This window comes from Macaca nemestrina, chromosome 4, assembly GCF_043159975.1.
Source record: "Macaca nemestrina isolate mMacNem1 chromosome 4, mMacNem.hap1, whole genome shotgun sequence".
Classification (NCBI taxonomy): Eukaryota; Metazoa; Chordata; class Mammalia; order Primates; family Cercopithecidae; genus Macaca; species Macaca nemestrina.
This window is the reverse complement of record NC_092128.1, coordinates 182,382,871-182,401,592: the sequence shown is the minus strand read 5'-3', so window position 1 is coordinate 182,401,592 and position 18,722 is coordinate 182,382,871. Positions and strand designations below refer to the sequence as shown.

Below are 18,722 nucleotides of genomic sequence, written 5' to 3'. Positions count from 1 at the left end.
TGGTGGCGCACACCTGTAATCCCAGCTACTCGGGAGACTGAGGCAGGGAATCACTTGAACCCAGGAGGCAGGGTTAGTGAGCTGAGATCGCACCACTGTACTCCAGCCTGGGAGACAAAAAAAAGTGTATAATTTCTAAAAAGACACAATAAAGTGAAACATAAAGGTCATTTACCTCCCCTATTTCATCATCACAAACTATTCACGTATGGGGAAAGTTAACAGCTGTGAACTAGAAATTTTTACCTCTAGCCTCAGTGAGATTTGTCAAAATTCTTCTAACAACTGAATGAGACTGTCCTTAAGAGATAAGGGTCTCATCAGGGGCACTGTATGCGAACGAGTGATCCCCACAGTTCCCTGGGCACGGTCTACATGGCCGGCACACTGCTGACTGTTCGCCATCATTTCTGCCTGCAGCTCACTGAAACACGAGTTAGGCACGTGCCCCCTTGGTGCTACATTTGGTTTGAGGGGCTAGTCCCTGCAGCTTCCGTGTGCTGCTCTCATCTCCTCCTCAGTTGGCTTCTCATTCTTTGTGGGAAAAATGTATCCCGTGTGGAGATGGACACTGGAAGCTGGTGTCCAGGTCCTCCTCGAGGCTGCGGCTGTGTTCCCTGCTCTCTGTCCTTTCTTAAAGCTAAGTAGACTTGGTGCTGGGTAAGCCTGCAGTGCATGTGTGTTTGAGCAAGTGGAACCCAAAAGCCGCTCTGGTGGTCTTCAGCCTGACAATAAACGAAAGGACCACAGCACTTTGTCTTTTCATAGTCCAATCAGCTAAAAGAATGACAAGCTACTTATTAGATTAGGAAACAAAAGAATACAAATACGAACTTGCAGAACGAGTGGGAGAATTCAGCTTTACTGTGATAGGGTTACTCACTTAACAGCCGCTTGTCAGTTGCGGGTGGCTCACAGCAAACAAGCAGCTGTAAGGCAGGAAGTTACACAAGCACTTGCAAAGATTTTAATTAGAAGAAAGTGTTTGAAGAAACATTTAGCAGAATTAGATTTTGTGGGCCACACAGGTTATTGGTTCCGGTTAATTTAATCAGGCCTTATAAGGTTTGTTTTCTGTGTTCCATTCTAAAGAGCATAAATATTAAATGCTTATAAAATACACTTCATTCAAAATGCCTTAAATACAAAACACAATTTGAGCACAAAACAATGCATTATGGTCTTGTGGATACATTTACAAAACACTGTAATGAAAAATTAACAGCCTCAAGTAAGTAGATAATACTACACAATGCTTCCTCAACAAATGACATTTTAAACCAAGGAAGAAAAAGCCCCAGTAATGCCAATTAGTGTTGTTCTTTTAGTTGTATTGAATGTGATTAAAGAACTTTTTGAATTCTTAGTAGTGGTATTAAAATTAAGTTACTTTCTAAACTGGATTAAAAACAGCACTAAGTCTTCAAAGAACTTAAAGTTGTTAGAAAATTTTGACTTTCCAGCTGGCAATATGACCAAAATACACAAGAGGGCAAATCACAAGTGACGGCACGGAGATGTCCCTAAACATTTCACATTTCGTACAGATCTAGGACGGTGTTCACTGTACACACGTGTCATAAACTGGACTTTCTTGACTCAATGACAGGTGTAGAAAATCATGATTCTTACAAGAATCTCTCATAAAGTCCAAGAACAAACATATTCAACAAAAAAAAAAAATCGAAACTGTGCACATTTGTTTCTTAAGAAACAAAACAGTGTACATCAGATTTTTAACCTAATAAGAGAAAATCCATTTTTAAAAGTTTCATAGCTGTATCCATCTTCCTATTCAGCTGAATGGATGAAGCACAATAGCCACAACTTTGTTACAGACTAAAATCCAACAGGTAATTCCAACACCACCTGAAAACAAAGAAATTCACCATGAGAGAGCGCCCCAGCAGTGCTGCCCACATCTGTCTCTGCTGTCCTTAACTCACAGCAAAGACAGTATTTCCACTCTTTTTGAGCAGTGCTAGGCTGAGGCGAAGTTTATGTTTCATAGGTTCAAATTTGTCACTTTCTTTTTTTTTTTTTTTTTTTTTTTTTGAGACAGAGTCTCGCTCTCTCCCTCAGGCTGGAGTGCAATGGTGCGATCTCAGCTCACTGCACCTCTGCCTCCCGGGCTCAAGTGATTCTCCTGCCTCAGCCTCCCGAGTAGCTGGGATTACAGGTGTGCGCCACCACACTCGGTTAATTTTGTGTTTTTAGTAGAGACAGGGTTTCACCATGTGGGTCAAGCTGGTCTCAAACTCCTGACCTCAGATGATCCGCCCGCCTCCCAAAGTGCTGGGATTACAGGCATGAGCCACCGTGCCGAGCCCGAATTTGTCACTTTCTACAGAGTCACAGGGCTGCATTCTTTACTAAGCAGGAATCGCAGTGAACAGTGGACCCTGGGCTGAACTTCCCTTTCCTGCCAGAGAGATGTGCGTTACTACTTATGATATTAATAGATTCCAAAACCAAACCTGTAAGATTAACTTTTCCTTTCTCAGAAAGCATTATAAACAAAGCAATGTCTACCTATGCCTTTCTTGTCCCACCAATAATGGAGAGGCACACATATCCCCCTGTCCAGGAGGACAGGCGGCAAGAGTAGCCCATGGCCCTGCTGGAGGCATGGAAGGGTGGCTGGATGCTTCTCTGGCCTGCAGCGCAGAGCTCCTGGCCTAGGCCCAGCTGTGTCAAACAAAGGAGAGGGGAAGGAAAGGGTGGAGAACGGGACAGGAGTGGTAGCTAAATTGGGAGTCTTTGAAACAGACATTCCCAGCCAGGCACAGTGGCTCACGCCTGTAATCCCAGCACTTTGGGAGGATAAGGCAGGTGAATCACCTGAGGTCAGGAGTTCAAGACCAGCGTGGCCAACATGGTGAAACCTTGTCTCTACTAAAACTACAAAAATTAGTCAGGCGTGGTGGTGGGCACCTGTAATCCCAGCTACCGGGGAGGCTGAGGCAGGAGAACCACTTGAAACCTGGGAGGCGGAGGTTGCAGTGAGCCGAGATCACGCCACTGCACTCCAGCCTGAGCAACAGAGTGAGACTCTGTCTTAAAAAAAAAAAAAAAGAAATAGTCATTCCTTTTGATACAGTATTCACCTCTAGCATAACCACAAATCACAACCAAAGACCAGCAAGGATGTGTGCTGCAGCATTATCTTTAACAGCAAAAAATCAGGACCCAAATAAATATCCTTCCTCAGGAAAATTTGCAGATGACATATCTAAATGAAGAACAGCTACTGCAAATTCCTTAATGAAGAAATGTGCCGGGCAAGGTGACTCACGCCTATAATCCCCGCACTCTGAGAAGCTGAGCAGGGAGGATTGCTTGATGCCAGGAGTTTGGGACCAACATAAGCAACAAAGCAAGACCCCATCTCTATAAAAAACTTTTTTTTTAATTAGCTGGGCATGGTGGTGTGCAACTGTGACCCTAACTACTCAGGAGACTAAGGTGGGAGGATCACTTGAGCCAAGGAGTTCGAGGCTGTAGTGAGCTAGGAGGGTGCCACTGCCAACCTGGGCAACACAGCAAGACCCTGCCTCAAAAAAAAAAAAAGAAAAGAAAAGAAATGTACTGATATGGTGCTATGGTCTGCATGTTTGTATCCCCCTAAAATTCATCTGTTAATATGTTACCCCCCACACTGATGGCATTAAGAGTTGGGGCCTTCTGGGAAGTGATTAAGTCACAAAGGCAGAGTCCTTGTGAATGGGATTAGTGCACTTACAAAAGAGGCCTAAGGGAGCTCGTCCTTCCACCATGCAAGGACACAGTGAGAAGACATTATCCATGAACAGGAAAATGGTCCATCATCAGACATCAAATCTGCCGGCACCTCGATCTTGGACTCCCCAGCCTCCGGGACAGTGAGAAATACATTTCTGTTGTTTATGAGCTACCCAGTTTGTAGTATTTCACTTAGCCCTAAAAAACTAAGACGTGGGAATAGGCTTACACTATAAAGTCAAAAGGAGGTACAAAATGTTATGTGCCAGGTGACCTTAACTATATCAAAATAAATGGGAAAAAAAAGACAAAGAAAAATATATCACAGCATTAAAAGCTAATAGGAATCTTATTTTTTATTTATTTTATTTTGTTTTGAGACAGAGTCTCACTCTGTCACCCAGGTTGGGGTACAGTGGCATGATCTCAGCTCACTGCAACCTCCCCCTCTCGGATTCAAGTGATTCACACACCTCAGCCTCCCAAGTAGCTGGGATTATAGGCACGCACCACCACGCCCAGCTAATTTTTTGTATTTTAGTAGAGACAGGGTTTCACCATGTTGCCCAGGCTGGTCTCAAACTCCTGGCTCAGGCAATCCGCCCACCTTGGCCTCCCAAAGTGCTAGGATTACAGGTGTAAGCCAGTGAACCCAGCTGGGGTTTGTAATTAATCACTATATTTCTAATCATTCTATAGTGACATGTACTACTTTTAATATCCAAAAAAATTATCTTCAAAAATAAAAGAACGTGGTCGGGCACAGTGGTTCATGCCTGTAATCTCAGTACTTTGGGAGGCCGAAGCGTGAGGATCACTTAAGGTCAGGAGTTTGAGACCAGCCTGGCCAACATGGTGAAACCTTGTTTCTACTAAAAAATATGAAAATTAGCTGGGCATGGTGGTGCACGCCTGTAATTTCAGCTAGATGGGAGGCTGAGACATAAGAATTGCTTGAACCTGGGAGGCAGAGGTAGCAGCGAGCCAAGATCGCACCACTGTACTCCAGCCTGGGTGACGGAGTAAGACTCTGTCTCAAAAAATAAAAAATAAAAGAATAGCCAAGAGCATCAAGTGCTACAGAGAGGCCAACCACAATGGGGACTGAAAAGAGACAGAACTGTGGACCTACAGCTAGTGTTTCAATGGGCTATCAGACTTGACGCACTGGGCATGGGTCCCGGAAACAGACCTAGGACTGAATTCTAGCTTTGCTCCTTAACATTTTGGTGACACTAGACAAGTGAAGTAACTTTTCTAGACCTCAGTTTCTTCATGGCAAGCCTCACAAAACCTGCTCACTAAATGGACAGTGAGGAGGATGTCAGGCTAACTTAATCTTCTACCACACACCTCTACACAAGCCTATCCACACTCTTCCACTATATCTTCCAGAAAATTCTTACCTGCTACTCTAGTAGGAAAGGCTACCAGGCGGTCTAGAGGGGTTATCCATTTACTCGGCACAACAGCCACAGGGACAGAATAATACTTCCAAATGAGTGAGATCATCAGCGCAGCCTGGAAAGACACCTGTGGTGAGTGGCACAGCCTGCCGGTCACACGACCCACCACACAGAAGGGAGCACAGGGAAATGCAAAAACAAACCCAGGAAAACTCCAGACTGAGCACCTCAAGCCTAGGAACCCAGTCCCCACAGACAACAGATGAGCACACACGGCCACTAATGTCCCCTGGTGAAACCCTGAATTAGAAAGTCTAATTAAAGACGAGCTCAGCAGCATGTCCGGAACACTGCCAACAAGTAGGCGAGCCTTCCTCTGTGAACTGGCATTTCCCTGTTTTAGGATAAATACAATCTACACATAATTTGAATTAGCTGATCAACTAACCAAAGTCTCCCATAACACGGGTGTGCTTTTCTCACTGAGTATCTGCTTTGGGTAGCCAGACTGTACACTAAACACACCTTATTAGTGATGAAAGCCATCCTTGAAAAAACAGGGAATTCTCCCAAGTGCACCAGTGTTAGCAAGGCACACCGAGGTGAGCCCTGTGTAAGTTTCAATGGTGGGGGATGCTTTATTTCCCTCCATCCCCCTGCAGCATTCCTTCGACTGTCATCTGTCCCCTTCCTGGCTTGAATAGGCCACTCAGAAGAGGAGACATGAAAGAGGGTTGCTGGCCTAACTCCTTTATCTGCAGGAAATTTACCTCTTAGCAAATGGCAGTGCCTCAGGATCAATTTCCTTAAATCTACCCACCCCAAACTAAGCTTTTTGCAGGGTGAGCTTGAATGCTTTGCCTTGGTACTAGATCACACAGTACTGCAACTCGGATATTTACGGCAGCTGCTAAAGGTGTCTGGGTAGCACAACTGTACTCTCGGGGCAGAGCAGAGCCCAGCAACAGCTCCAGGAGAGGCTCCGTGGGTTAAGCCCCAGGCAGGAAGGCTAGAAGCCAATTTCAGTGAGAAAAGCTGGTTCTCTACCTGGAGGGTGGAGAGTGCCCATGAAGTATACCAGGTAACAAGTAAGAGCCAAATTACTGAAGATCTCAGAAAAAACCAACGTCATCTATAAGCTTCTCACTTCATCCCACCTGGCCGTTCAAACCACAAGGGGATGAAGGCGTGGTGCAAGCTCTCCGAGAACTTCCTTCACAGTTCATCTCCCAAACTGTAACAACTCTCCTCAAGAGAAAGGCTTCCTTTTAGTCTGACTTACAGACCGAGAGTGTTTACAGCTCCGTGTGGGCAGGGCCACACAACACGATAGCTGAAGGTGGAACAGCCCAAACTCCCAGCCCTGGATCTGCAGGCAACGCTCTGGAGTTCAGGGCCACCAACTCCAATGACCCGGCTGGCGCTCTAGCACACTTACCTGCAATACGTAGAAAGCGACACTTATCACCCATTTTATCTTGGCTAATTGAGCTGTCCGAGCTTTCACTGAAAGGAAAAACAGGATAAACAATTATGTCAGTCCTAAAAAATTAACAACATATTCAAATACACAGAAATGTTATTTTCCCGTATAATACACTTTCTGATTATAAATGGAACAATCACTCAACATATTCAACATAATTAGAAAATGTAAAATAGAATTTTTAAGTCACCCACCATCTCATTATGCCATTATTTAAAATAGAATCCTATTCAGATTGAGATTTGAATAGCTTTAATTTTGAAAACTCTTTTTTTTGAAAACTCTTTTTTTTTTTTTTTGTTTTGAGACAGAGTGTCGCTTTGTCTCCCCGGCTGAAGTGCAGTGGCCAGATCTCAGCTCACTGCAAACTCCGTCTCCCGGGTTTATGCCATTCTCCCGCCTCAGCCTCCTGAGTAGTCGGGACTACAGGCGCCCGCCACCTCGCCCGGCTAGTTTTTTTGTATTTTTAGTAGAGATGGGGTTTCACCGTGTTAGCCAGGATGGTCTCAATCTCCTGACCTCGTGATCCGCCCATCTCGGCCTCCCAAAGTGCTGGGATTACAGGCTTGAGCCACTGCACCGGCCTTTGAAAACTCTTAAAATGACTCATGAAATCAAAGATTCTTCGTATAATAGAATTACCACTTACCAACAGGACTAAATTTTCCTCCCTATTTCCCAGTCTGCACAGTACGCGAACCCCTGGTGGGAATCCAGCTTGTCCTGGGCCTGGACAGGCCCCTTTGTCTGTTTTCCTAGCCACAGAGACAGCTCTCTGACCGTGCACACACTGTGCACAGGCTCCTCAGCACACGGGCTGCCCTGAGAAAGCGCTCGTCATCACAGGAGACCGTACCCGGGAGGTGACACTCGGAAGAGGACACTGCTGGGCATTTTTCTAGAGAGTGGAACAAAAGCCTCTGACAATCCACTGTGAAACTTTTTTTCTGGGCTTCTCTCAGAAAAGTGATGAATTTAAAAATGAAAACCTACAATGAAGAGTTGGCTCTGGCCGGGCGCGGTGGCTCAAGCCTGTAATCCCAGCACTTTGGGAGGCCGAGACGGGCGGATCACGAGGTCAGGAGATCGAGACCATCCTGGCTAACACGGTGAAACCCCGTCTCTACTAAAAAATACAAAAAAATTTAGCCGGGCATGGTGGCGGGCGCCTGTAGTCCCAGCTACTCGGGAGGCTGAGGCAGGAGAATGGCGTGAACCCGGGAGGCGGAGCTTGCAGTGAGCCGAGATGGTGCTACTGCACTCCAGCCTGGGGCATAGAGCAAGACTCTGTCTCAAAAAAAAAAAAAAAAAGAGTTGGCTCTGAGGAAAATCTGAGAGGATTCTTAGATGTTTCTGTGATTAGAAAGCAAAGGTTCACCAACAAATAAGAAGAAAGTAATTATTACTGAGTTTCCTCCAGATAACTTAAAAGTTTCCATCAATATTCAAAACATCCAAGAAGCAAAGCATGTATTCTACTAATCTTTACATACAGACTTCTCTATAAATCAGCTCTCACGAAGCCTTCAGGCTGCAAGGGACGCAGTACCGTGGGTTTTGAGCTTATCCGTCATCTTGTTGATCTTTCTTTCCAGCCTGGCGTATCTGGCAAACTCGTCCATCATATTGACCGTGGAGAGCTCCTGCTTCATGTCCTGGATCTCCGCTCTCATCTGTGACTCCTGCTCCGCGTCCTTCTGCAGCACCCTGGACATCTGGCAGGGCGGACAGCGGGGAGCAGCATCTTCCAACACGGGCCACAGGAGGATCCCCCAATCTCCCCCTACTTTCTGTCTAGGCCCTGACCACTCTGTGACCCAGCCAGTTGTGTGTTTCCCTGCAGGCTTGAACCCAAACTGGGGCCGTGAACTTTCTCAGGACTAATAAAGAGTGAAGGCTGTTGCTGGAGAACACTGGAGGATTCATCCTGCTGAGAAACACCTACAAACTAGCCCCGCCATGACAAAGTCCTCAAACTCCCACATACACTCCAAACCCCAGCCCCCCGGTGGCAGACAGCCCTAGGTAAATGTCCCTTTCTCTAACTGGCTGTCCCAGGACTGCCGCAGCTCTTGTAAGTTCCCTTCGTGAATGCTGTGGACTCATCACCCTGGCGTTTAGTGCTTCTTTCTTTGGAATCCAAGCTGGCCCCATCTCCAGGCAGTCTGGAGCAGCCCTTTGAGGGAACTCCCCTGCCACTGCCTTTGAGGCGACTCCAGCATGGGTTTGACCAGGCAGAACCAGTACACCCTGCTCCAACATCCTACTCCTGCCTCTGCCAACTGGCCAAGCTGCCTACTACCTACACAGCCAGCCTCTGCTGCCTTTTTCAGCTCTCTATAACTACCACCAAAAAAAAAAAAAAAAAAAAAAAAAAAAACCTCATATTCAAATTGCTATTCAAACTATATTTTTCCTTTTGCGGAGATGCCCATGAATTGCTCCAATACAAATTTTTGTCTCTTTCACTATAACTAAAATTGCAATTATGAAATGAAAACCAGTTTCATCACCAGAGCTGTTATTCCAGCGACAGGGAACGTGGGTCCTCTCCCCTGCCTGAAGAATTCAGTCCTAGATTAGACGGGGCAGAGCAAGGTGCAGGTGCAGGGCAACAGCGGTGAGGCGGGGCCAGGGCAGAGTGTCAGTGCCCAAGTTCAGTGCAGAGGGCCTTCCCACAGAATGGCACCCTGGCAAGAGGCATCAGGGCCAGGCATGGTGATACAGGGGTCCCCAAGAAAGGGCAGCCTGACACAGGAGTCAGGGTCTGTAGGGTGAGGGGGACAGACATACAAGACAAGAAGGAAACCTGCCCGTGTCAGAGTCCAGGTGGGGCGAGGCATGCATTCACATGGGTATCAGTTGGTGGTGGACACCAGAGATTAATTACAAAAGGGTGATCACAGAAATAAACATATTGAGGATAACGTAAGCCAGTCTTCTCACTTTCAGCAAAGACACTTAGAAAAATGCCTCAGCCTGGCGTGGTGGCTCAGCCTGCAACCCTAACACTCTGGAGGACGGGGTGGAAGGATCTCTTGTGTACAGGAGTTCAAGGCTGCAGTGAGCTCAGATCTTGCCATTGGACTCCAGCCTGAACAACAGAGTGAGACCTTGTCTCAAAAAAAAAAAAGAGAGAAAAAAGAAAAAGGCCGGGTGCAGTAGCTCATGCCTATAATCCCAGTACTTTGGGAGGCCAAGGCAAGTGAATCGCTTGAGCCCAGGAGTTTGAGACCAGTCTTGGCAACACGGTGAAACTCTTGTCTCTACAAAAAATATGAAAAATTAGCCAGTTTCATAACCTGGTGAAGGAAGGTAGGGAAGGAGGGAGGGAGGAAGGAAGGAAGGCAGGAAGGAAGGCAGGCGTCTCCAAGAGAAGCAGAATGAATCTTGTGGTGTTGGCTTAGAATTGGAGATCTGTGGTTTCCACACACAGGCAGAGAAATACAGACATAAACAAAGAGGCACCCTCCCCAGGTTGGCCTGGCTGGTCCCTGTGAGCAGAGGGGCCCCGCATGACCTGGGGGCCCGCCTGCGTCGCCCTCTGCAGGCCCCGGTTCCCGGCACCAGCCCCAGTAGTCTACTCTCCAGGGAACGGCCCCGGGCCACGGCACCGGGAGGGGAGGAGTGGCTGGAGCGCAAGGAAGGAGTCGGCAGTGGCCGCCAGGTGGCGCCCGCAGATCTGCCAGGAAGGCCTAGTCCGGGGACTGCGCGGGTGCCCCAAGACCAGATCCCTTACAGGCGCCTTGGCCACCTGCCCCAAGGGATCAGCGAACATCCCCAAATCCCAGTCCCACACCAGCGGATGAGATACAATGAGAACACAGCACTGCCTCTCAGATATCCCTGCCAAGTATCAGACATGCCAGTGGACGTCCATTCTGTGAAATCACTGGCCTCTGATTCTCACAAATGACAGCCATGAAAGTCAAGGGAAAACCGGGAAACTCCTCCAGACAGAAGGAGGCTAGAGGCTGGGAAATACAACGCATGATTCCGAACTGGGTCCTTTTCTGTTAAGGACGTTACCGCAACACGCGGGGAACCTGAATGGGGCCTGAGGATCAGATCGTGGTAAAGTACTTGATGCCTGCATTAGATCTCGGCTCACTACAACCTCAACTTCCTGGGCTCAAGCCATACTCCCACCTGAGCCTCCTGAGTATCTGCGACCACAGTCGTGCACCACCGCGCTTGGCTAATTTATTTTTAGTTTTAGTAGACACGCGGTTTCACTATGTTGCCAGTGAACTCCTGAGTTCAAGCAATCCGTCCGCCTCGGCCTCCCAAAGTGCTGGGGTTAAAGGCATGAGCCACTGCGCCCGGCCCCCAAGAATCTATTGAATACCAAAGTACCTGGGAATGAGGGGGTTCAGACTGACAACTCCAAATGGTTCAGGAAACAGAATCAGCTCTCGGTATTGACTGTATGCGTAACTTTTCTGCACATTTGTGTTTGTTTCGAAATTTTTAAAACAGACTAATAAAGATGAAATGTTATAGTGTATCTACAGTGTGCCTGACACACAGTAAGCACACAATAAATGAGATTCCCTCTCCCCCTCCCAGCTCACTGGTCTCCTCTGCCCGCCGCACAGTAGAGACAACTCTCCAGTTAGAGCTGGGAAGCCGAGTCCGGCCAGTCACCTGAGAGGGAGTACACAAAACAATTAACTCAGGAATGGGAGGTGAGTGAAGGCAGAAGAGTGAACTTGAGGAAAACTGAAGGCAGCTTTGTAAGGTTAACAAAAACAACTGGTGCTTGAAAAAAAATTACATCTATTACATGTATAAGCACAATAAAAATTGTCTGAGCCAGGCGCGGTGGTTAACCCTGTAATCCCAGCACCTTGGGAGACTGAGGCAGGAAGATCGTTTGAGCCCAGGAGTTCGACACCAGGCGGGGCAACATGGCAAGACCCAATCTCTACAAAAAAAAATTAAAAATTAGCCAGGCGTGGTGGCGCAGCTGTGGGTGCCTGTGCCCCCAGCTACTTGGGAGGCTGAGGCGGGGAGGGAGGGATCGCTGGAGCCCGAAAGGTTGAGGCTGCTGTGAGTTATGATGGCACCACCACACTACAGCCTGGGCAACAGAGTGAGACCCTGTCTCTAAAATAAAAATGTTTTAAAGCATAAATTTGCAAATATGCATCAATGTTAATCCAAGACCCACATATAAGTGTTAAAATGTTCTAGAATTATGCAGTATAAGATTTAATAAGATATGAATCTAAATGTAATAATGCAAATATTAATTTTTAGAACAAAAGTAAATAACTGATGGCATGACAACGTGCACAGCCCGTGCTCGCGCCTGCCAGCAGTAGAGCAGGCAAACCCAGGAACCACCAACTCAGGTCACCCTGAGTCCCTGAACACAGAGGACAGAGTCCTCCAACTCAGGAAGCTCCAGACCCTGTACAGCCCCAGATGCCACTCTCGGCCAGGACCCGCCGGCCAGGGCCGAGAAACCAGCAGCTCTCCAGGCCGCCAGCCCCAGTCCTTGGCTGCGGCCCCCACGAGAGTCCCACTGGAGGCCCTGCCCGCACATGCGCACTTCACCAGCGCGCTTCTGCCTCATAGGACTCTGGGGCAGGTCCTGTGAAGCGCAGCGTCGTCCCCCTAAACTAATACTTGAGGACCATCTCCAAGCCTGGTCCACAGCAGGGACTCACTAAGCAACGGCTGAGGAAAAGGGTGTGGGGGCGCGAGGGGGGGCGGTGCTCTAAGAAGATGACCACAGAGGCAAACCCTGCAACATTCTCCTCTGGCTTCAGTCCCCTAGAGGGAAAAGGAGGTGGCCACTCTTTACAGCAGAAACTGAAAGATAATTTAGAAAATGTTGAATCTGAAAGGGCAATCGGCCGGTGAGCCCAGAAGGCAACCCGCGCAGCGTCCTTCATCTGCAAAGCTAGGGTTGCAAGGAAGGGCCTCCTGGCGCCTGCGCAGTGCGTGTGGCTCCTGTGGCCCCTCAGCCCACACCAGTCCTGGGGCGCCTGCGCAGTGCGTGCGGCTCGCAGGGACCCTGAGCCAGTGCCGGTCCTGGGACGCCTGCGCAGTGCATGCGGTTTGCATAGACTGAGCCTGCGCCACTCCTGGAGCACCTGCGCAGTGCGTGCGGTTTGCATGGACTCTTGAGCCCGTGCCAGTACTGGGGGACCTGCGCAGTACGTGCGGCTTGCATGGACTCTGACCCTGCGCCACTCCTGGGACGCCTGCACAGTCGTGTCGTTCGCATAGACCCACAGCCCGCGCCAGTCCTTGGGTACCTACACAGTGCACCTCCCCTGCACCTGCAGAGCTGCAGAGCCGGCGCTCATCAAAGGCGTCTTTGTTGCCCTCCTATAGCTGAATAAAGTCCCGGACCACCTACTGAATGAACTATGCGTCCGTGACCAGCTTGAAGAGGAGGTAGAGATTCCCGGGAAAATTCCAACCACGCCAACGCCAGAGACTTGGTGTCCTTACCAGGCATCCCACCCCCACCGCAGCGGGCAGCTGAGATCGCCTCCCAGGACCTTACTAGTCTTAACTGGCCCAAGGACTTCTGATACTTCAGACCTCCTAAGGCCTCACGTGGGGCAGGGAGCTGGGGGCGCGGCGGGGGGAGGGGGGGAACCAATGCAGCCTAGACTGAGTGATGAGATCAGGGCGCTGCCTCCCCAACTTCTGCTTCAGAAACATCCCAAGGGAGGTTATGATTTAAGTACCTGAGCGTGGCCCCATCCCAGAGGGCACTGTTTTCCCAATTCGACTTTCTGCTGCTTGTCATGAGTCTTTCCCACTTGAATCCTCAAATCAGAGGCTGTGATGAAGTAGCCTCTGATGATGGTGAAGGAGCAGCATTTGACCCTACTCAAGACCAGCGCGTTCCTTACAGCTTCTCACAGACCGTCACCACAAACCCAGTGACCAGGCCAAACATCTCTATTACCAATTACAGGGTGGGTGTACTCTGCTGGGATAATAATTATGTTATCCTTCTGAACCTGGCTAACAACAAATGTTACAATCAAAGGGAAATGGGTTTAAGAAAGCTAACTGGGTTGAGGTTAGAGAGGCCATAAGGTTGTTGTAGGAGGCAGCACAAGAGTGGACACAGGTCCTGAGTCACAGAGCAAGACCCGGCCTCTAAAAACAATTTTTTTTATTTCAGAGGGAGGGGGGTGGGAGGGAGACAATCAGGAAAATTAATTAATGAGTACTAGGCTTAATAACTGGGTGACGAAATAATCTCTACAACAAACTCCCATGACACAAGTTTACCTATATAACAAACCTGCACACATATCCCTGAACTTAAAAGTTAAAAAAAAAAAAAAAATTGTCGGCCAGGTGTGGTGGCTCACGGCTGTAATCCCAGCACTTTGAGAGGCTGAGGCAGGTGGATGACCTGAGGTCAGGATTCAAGATCAGCCTGGCCAACATAGTGAAACCCCCTCTCTGCTAAAAAAAAAAAAAAAAAAAAAAAAAAAAAACAAAAAAAAAAACACACACACACACACACACACACACACACAAATTAGCTGGGCGTGGTGGCGCATGCATGTAATCCCAGCTACTTGGGAGGCTAAGGCAGGAGAATCGCTTGAACCCAGAAGGCAGAGGTTGCAGTGAGCCGAGACAGCGCCATTGCACTCCGGCTTGGGCAACAGAGCGAAAGTCTTGTCTCAAAAAAAAAAAAATTGTCTAATAACAACAAAAGGAACTAACTCAACAACAAAAAACAACTGAATTTTAAAAGGGGGCAAAAGATTTGACTAGACATGTCTCCAAAGATAAACAGACGGCCATAAGCATCTGAAAAGATACTCAACATCACTAATTATTAGGAAAATGCAATCAAAACTAAATGAGATACCACCTTCTGTCCATTAGGATAATTAGTATTTAAAAAAAAAAAGGCTGGGTGTGGTGGCTCAGGCCTGTAACACCAGCACTTTGGGAGACCGACCAAGGTGGGTGGATCACCTGAGGTCAGGAGTTCGAGACCGGCCTGGCCAACATGGCAAAACCCCGTCTCTACTAAAAATATAAAAATTAGCCCGGCATGGTGGCATGCACCTGTAATCCCAGCTACTTGGAAGGCTGAGACAGAAGAATTGCTTGAACCCAGGAGGTGGAGGTGAGCCAAGATTGAGCCACTGCACTCCAGCCTGGGTGACAGAGAGAGACTCCCTCTCAAAAAAATAAAAATAAGCTGGGTGCGGTGGCTCAGGCCTGTAATCCCAGCACTTTGGGAGGCCAAGGCCGGTGGATCACTGGAGGTCAGGAGTTCAAGACCAGCCTGGCCAACATGGTGAAACCTCATCTCTACTAAAAATACAAAAATTAGCCAGGCATGGTGGCGGGCACCTGTAATCCCAGCTACTTGGGAAGCTGAGGCAGGAGAATCTCTTGAACCCGAGGGGCAGAGGTTGCACTGAGCCGAGATTGCACCATTGCACTCCAGCCTGGGTGACAAGAGCAAGACTCCATCTCAAAAAAATAAATAAAATAAAAATAATAAATAAAAATAATAAATAAGAAAACAAAATACGTGTTGAAGGATGTGGAGCAACTGGAACCCTTCTGCATTGCTGGTGGCAATGTCGAATGGTGTGGCTGCTATGGAAAACAGCATGGTGGTTTCTCAAAAACATTCAACATAGAATTACCATAGATCCAGGAATTCCACTTCTGGGTATATGTCCAGAAAAACTGAAAGCAGAGACTCAAAGAGGTATCTGTAAACATTTTAGCATTATCTACAACAGTCAAAAGGTAGAAACAATGCAAGTGTCCATAGACAGATGGATGAATAAACAAAATGTGGCCTATACATATAATGGGATACTATTCAGCCTTAAAAGGGAAGGAAATCCCGACTCATGCTACAACATGGATGAACCTTAAGGATATTATGCTGAGTGAAAAGCAGCCAGTCACAAAAGGAAAAATACTGTCTGATTCCACTTATATGACATAGGTCCCAAGAGCAGTCAAATTCACAGAGACAGAAAGTACAATGGAGGTTGCCAGGGAGAGGCAGGAATGGAGAGTTGTTTAATGGGTGCGAGAGTTTCAGTCAGAGGAGATAAAAAGGTTGTGATATGGGGCCGGGCATGGTGGCACATGCCTGTAATACTAGCACTTTGGGAGGCCAAGGAGGGCAGATGACTTGAGGTCAGGAGTTTGAGACTAGCCTGGGCAACATAGTGAGACCCCATCTCTACTAAAAATACAAAAATTAGCCAGGCATGGTGGCAGGTGCCTGTAATCACAGCTACTTGGGAGGCTGAGGCAGGAGAATCGCTTGAACCTGGAAGGCGGAGGCTGCAGTGAGCCAAGATCAGGCCACTGCACTCCAGCATAGGCAACAGATTGAGACTCTGTTCCAAAAAAGAAATAAGAAAAAGTTCTGGGAGCGGGGCCAGGTGCAGTGGTTCACACCTGTAATCCCAGCACTTTGGGAGGCAAATGTGGGCGGATGGTTTGAGGTCTGGAGTTTGAGACCAGCCTGGCCAACATGGCAAAGCTCTGTCTCTACAAAAAATACAAAAAAATAGCTGGGCATGGTGGTGCATGCCTGTGGTCCCAGCTACTTGGGAGGCTGAGGTGGGAGGATCCCTTGAACCTGAGAGGCAGAGGTTGCAATGAGCTGAGATTGTGCCACTGCACAGAGCCAGACCCTGTCTTTAAAAAATAATAATAAAGTTCTGGGATAACGGTTGCACAAAAATGTGAATGTACTTAATGCCACTGAACTGTACACCTAAAAATGATAAAGATGATAAATTCATATTATGTAGATTTTACAATTAAGAAGATGAGGCCGGGCGCGGTGGCTCACGCCTGTAATCCCAGCACTTTGGGAGGCCGAGACGGGCGGATCACGAGGTCAGGAGATCGAGACCATCCTGGCTAATACGGTGAAACCCCGTCTCTACTAAAAATACAAAAAACTAGCCGGGCGAGGTGGCGGGCGCCTGTAGTCCCAGCTACTCGGGAGGCTGAGGCAGGAGAATGGCGTAAACCCGGGAGGCGGAGCTCGCAGTGAGCTGAGATCCGGCCACTGCAGTCCAGCTCGGGCGACAGAGCAAGACTCCTTCTCATAAAAAAAAAAAGAAAAGAAAAAGAAGATGAGCATGGGCCAGCTCATCAGGAGTCTTTTATGCAATGCTAAGGACCTGAGACATCATCTTAAAAAGACTGGAGAGCATCAGGAAAGATTCTGAAGGAGACTCAGGGGTTAAAAGAGAATTTCCTGTATCTCCAGGACAATGCAGACAGTAGGACAACGGAGAGAGTAAGAATAGAGTTTTGCACAAAACAGGCACTCAATGAATACTGGTGGAATAAAATATACTCCACTATTACCAATTTATCTTAGGAGAGAAAAGCAAGAACTGTTTTCCAAGACAATGCTACAACGCATGCGCACAATCTTTGAGGTCTCCGTCTGTGCCCAACAGCTCCTCATTCCTGCTGTGGGCATACAGAGGGCGCTCATTCCCGGGGACAGTTCCCAAAGTACCCCCACCTCCCATGACCACACCCCACCACGCCCTGTTCAATTTGCCACCAAATCCCTATCCCTATCCCTATCCCTGCTCCAACAGGCAATCAAATCTCCACCTCCAGTCACTAGCGGGATGACTTAGCGCCACTACTAAATTCTCTGAGCCAGACTCCTCGGGGAGGTAAAGGAGGATGGGATAATAACTCGTCTCTCCCAGCAGCCGTGACAGGGAGGTAATGTACTCACTACCTGGCAGAAAGAGTGCTCCCCAAGCTGGTTGCTCCCTTGGATATTGAAGGCATCACGCTGTACTGAGATTCTCTCTGCACCTGTCTCCCACCCTACCCATCCCAAGAATGTGGGCTCCTGGACGCTAGGATCCATCTCTTCGGGACCTGGAACAGCTGACTTCGCCCGCCAGGCCTCTGGGAAAACCCTGGGTGAGGGCTGCTCAAATGCCTCTAGGGACCAGGATTAACAGAAACGGGTGAGGCTGGCAGCGGGGCACCAGGAACTCCCAATGTGAGGTTCGCCGCCGCCACCCACAGCGAGAAGATTCCTGTCCCGTGAAAGCGTGGCCCAGGGTTGCCGGATGTTTCTCCCCCCACCCCCCTAGAACCCAGAAAGTCTGATTCTGGGGTAAAGCGGCGCACCTTTTAGACGCTACCAACTATCTCAAAAAAGCTTACAGACCAACCAAGACGCTACTACGGGCTGAATCTGGGCTTCAGTCGCCCAGTTGAGACCCCTGTACCTACTCCCAGACCCGCCAGGGGACTGGGGCGGCATCCCCACCGGCCCTTGGGAGGCCAGGCAGCCACTTACGAAGGATGAGAAGGACGGGAGGAGGATCCTAAGAACATTGCACCCAAACACGAAGCTGAGCACCAGCAACCACGCCCAGTGGTCGGCCGCGGCTGAGCTCATCCCGGATACTCCTGGCTGTACTGGGTTCGCTACGGTAGCTCCATGGGGACCACGCCAGCAGAGGCGACTGCGCCTGCGCGGGTGAAGCCCAGCGCGCCTGCGCACTGCGTCGCCCTCGCAGGAGGCGGGGCCGTTTTTACCACCCGCTCCAGTTGGAGCGGTTGACATGTTCCAGGTTCCTCCTGGGCCTTCCGGGATTCCGTAGCCTTCTCGCACCCGCCCCCACCCCTACTCAACCAGTTTTCCTGGCGTCCGTGTTTCTTTTTTTCCTTCTTTTTAAAATTGAAAACCTTCTCATAGTACCAAATTCTGGTTTCAAGTGCTAACGACTCCCTGCTTTTGTCATAATTAGTACTTTCTTTAACTTTTAATTCTAGATAAGTTTAAGATAAACTCTTCCATAAATAAAAAACTACCGTAATTAGAGTAGCAGGTAGCTGTCGTGTTCCAAGCAGTTATGCGGAAAATGCCTTACGTTTTCGTTCTAGAACTAAACACTGTAGTAAGTCTAACCAATTTACACAATTGCATACCTGTAAAAATAAGTTTATTAGAATGCACTGTTCACAATCATTAGTAGTAGCTAATAAAGTAACCTGAATCTAGGTGAGGATCAGGTTTTGCCGTAAAAGAATCCCAAATCAAATGTATGCATAGTGGG

The 18,722-nt window shown here is 48.3% G+C and overlaps 1 protein-coding gene across 4 annotated transcripts; it reads right to left on the bottom strand.

Moving 5' to 3' along the window:
- Positions 1–840: 840 nt before the first annotated feature.
- Positions 841–18,135, bottom strand: GET1 (guided entry of tail-anchored proteins factor 1). 4 transcript variants are annotated; one of them, XM_071095736.1, is made up of 6 exons: positions 17,960–18,096; positions 9,147–9,899; positions 8,183–8,348; positions 6,586–6,653; positions 5,148–5,262; positions 841–1,869 (listed from the first exon to the last, which is right to left on the bottom strand). In XM_071095736.1, exons 3-6 carry the CDS (start codon positions 8,346–8,348, stop codon positions 1,796–1,798), a joined length of 423 nt encoding a protein of 140 aa, XP_070951837.1. In that variant the 5' UTR covers positions 9,147–9,899; positions 17,960–18,096; the 3' UTR covers positions 841–1,795. The 4 variants fall into 4 exon arrangements, with proteins under 4 accessions (XP_070951837.1, XP_011724346.1, XP_070951835.1 ...); XM_011726044.3 differs by lacking the exon at positions 9,147–9,899 and having other exon boundaries at positions 17,960–18,135; XM_071095734.1 differs by lacking the exons at positions 9,147–9,899; positions 17,960–18,096 and adding an exon at positions 17,384–17,401.
- Between the last annotated feature and the right edge of the window lie 587 nt (positions 18,136–18,722).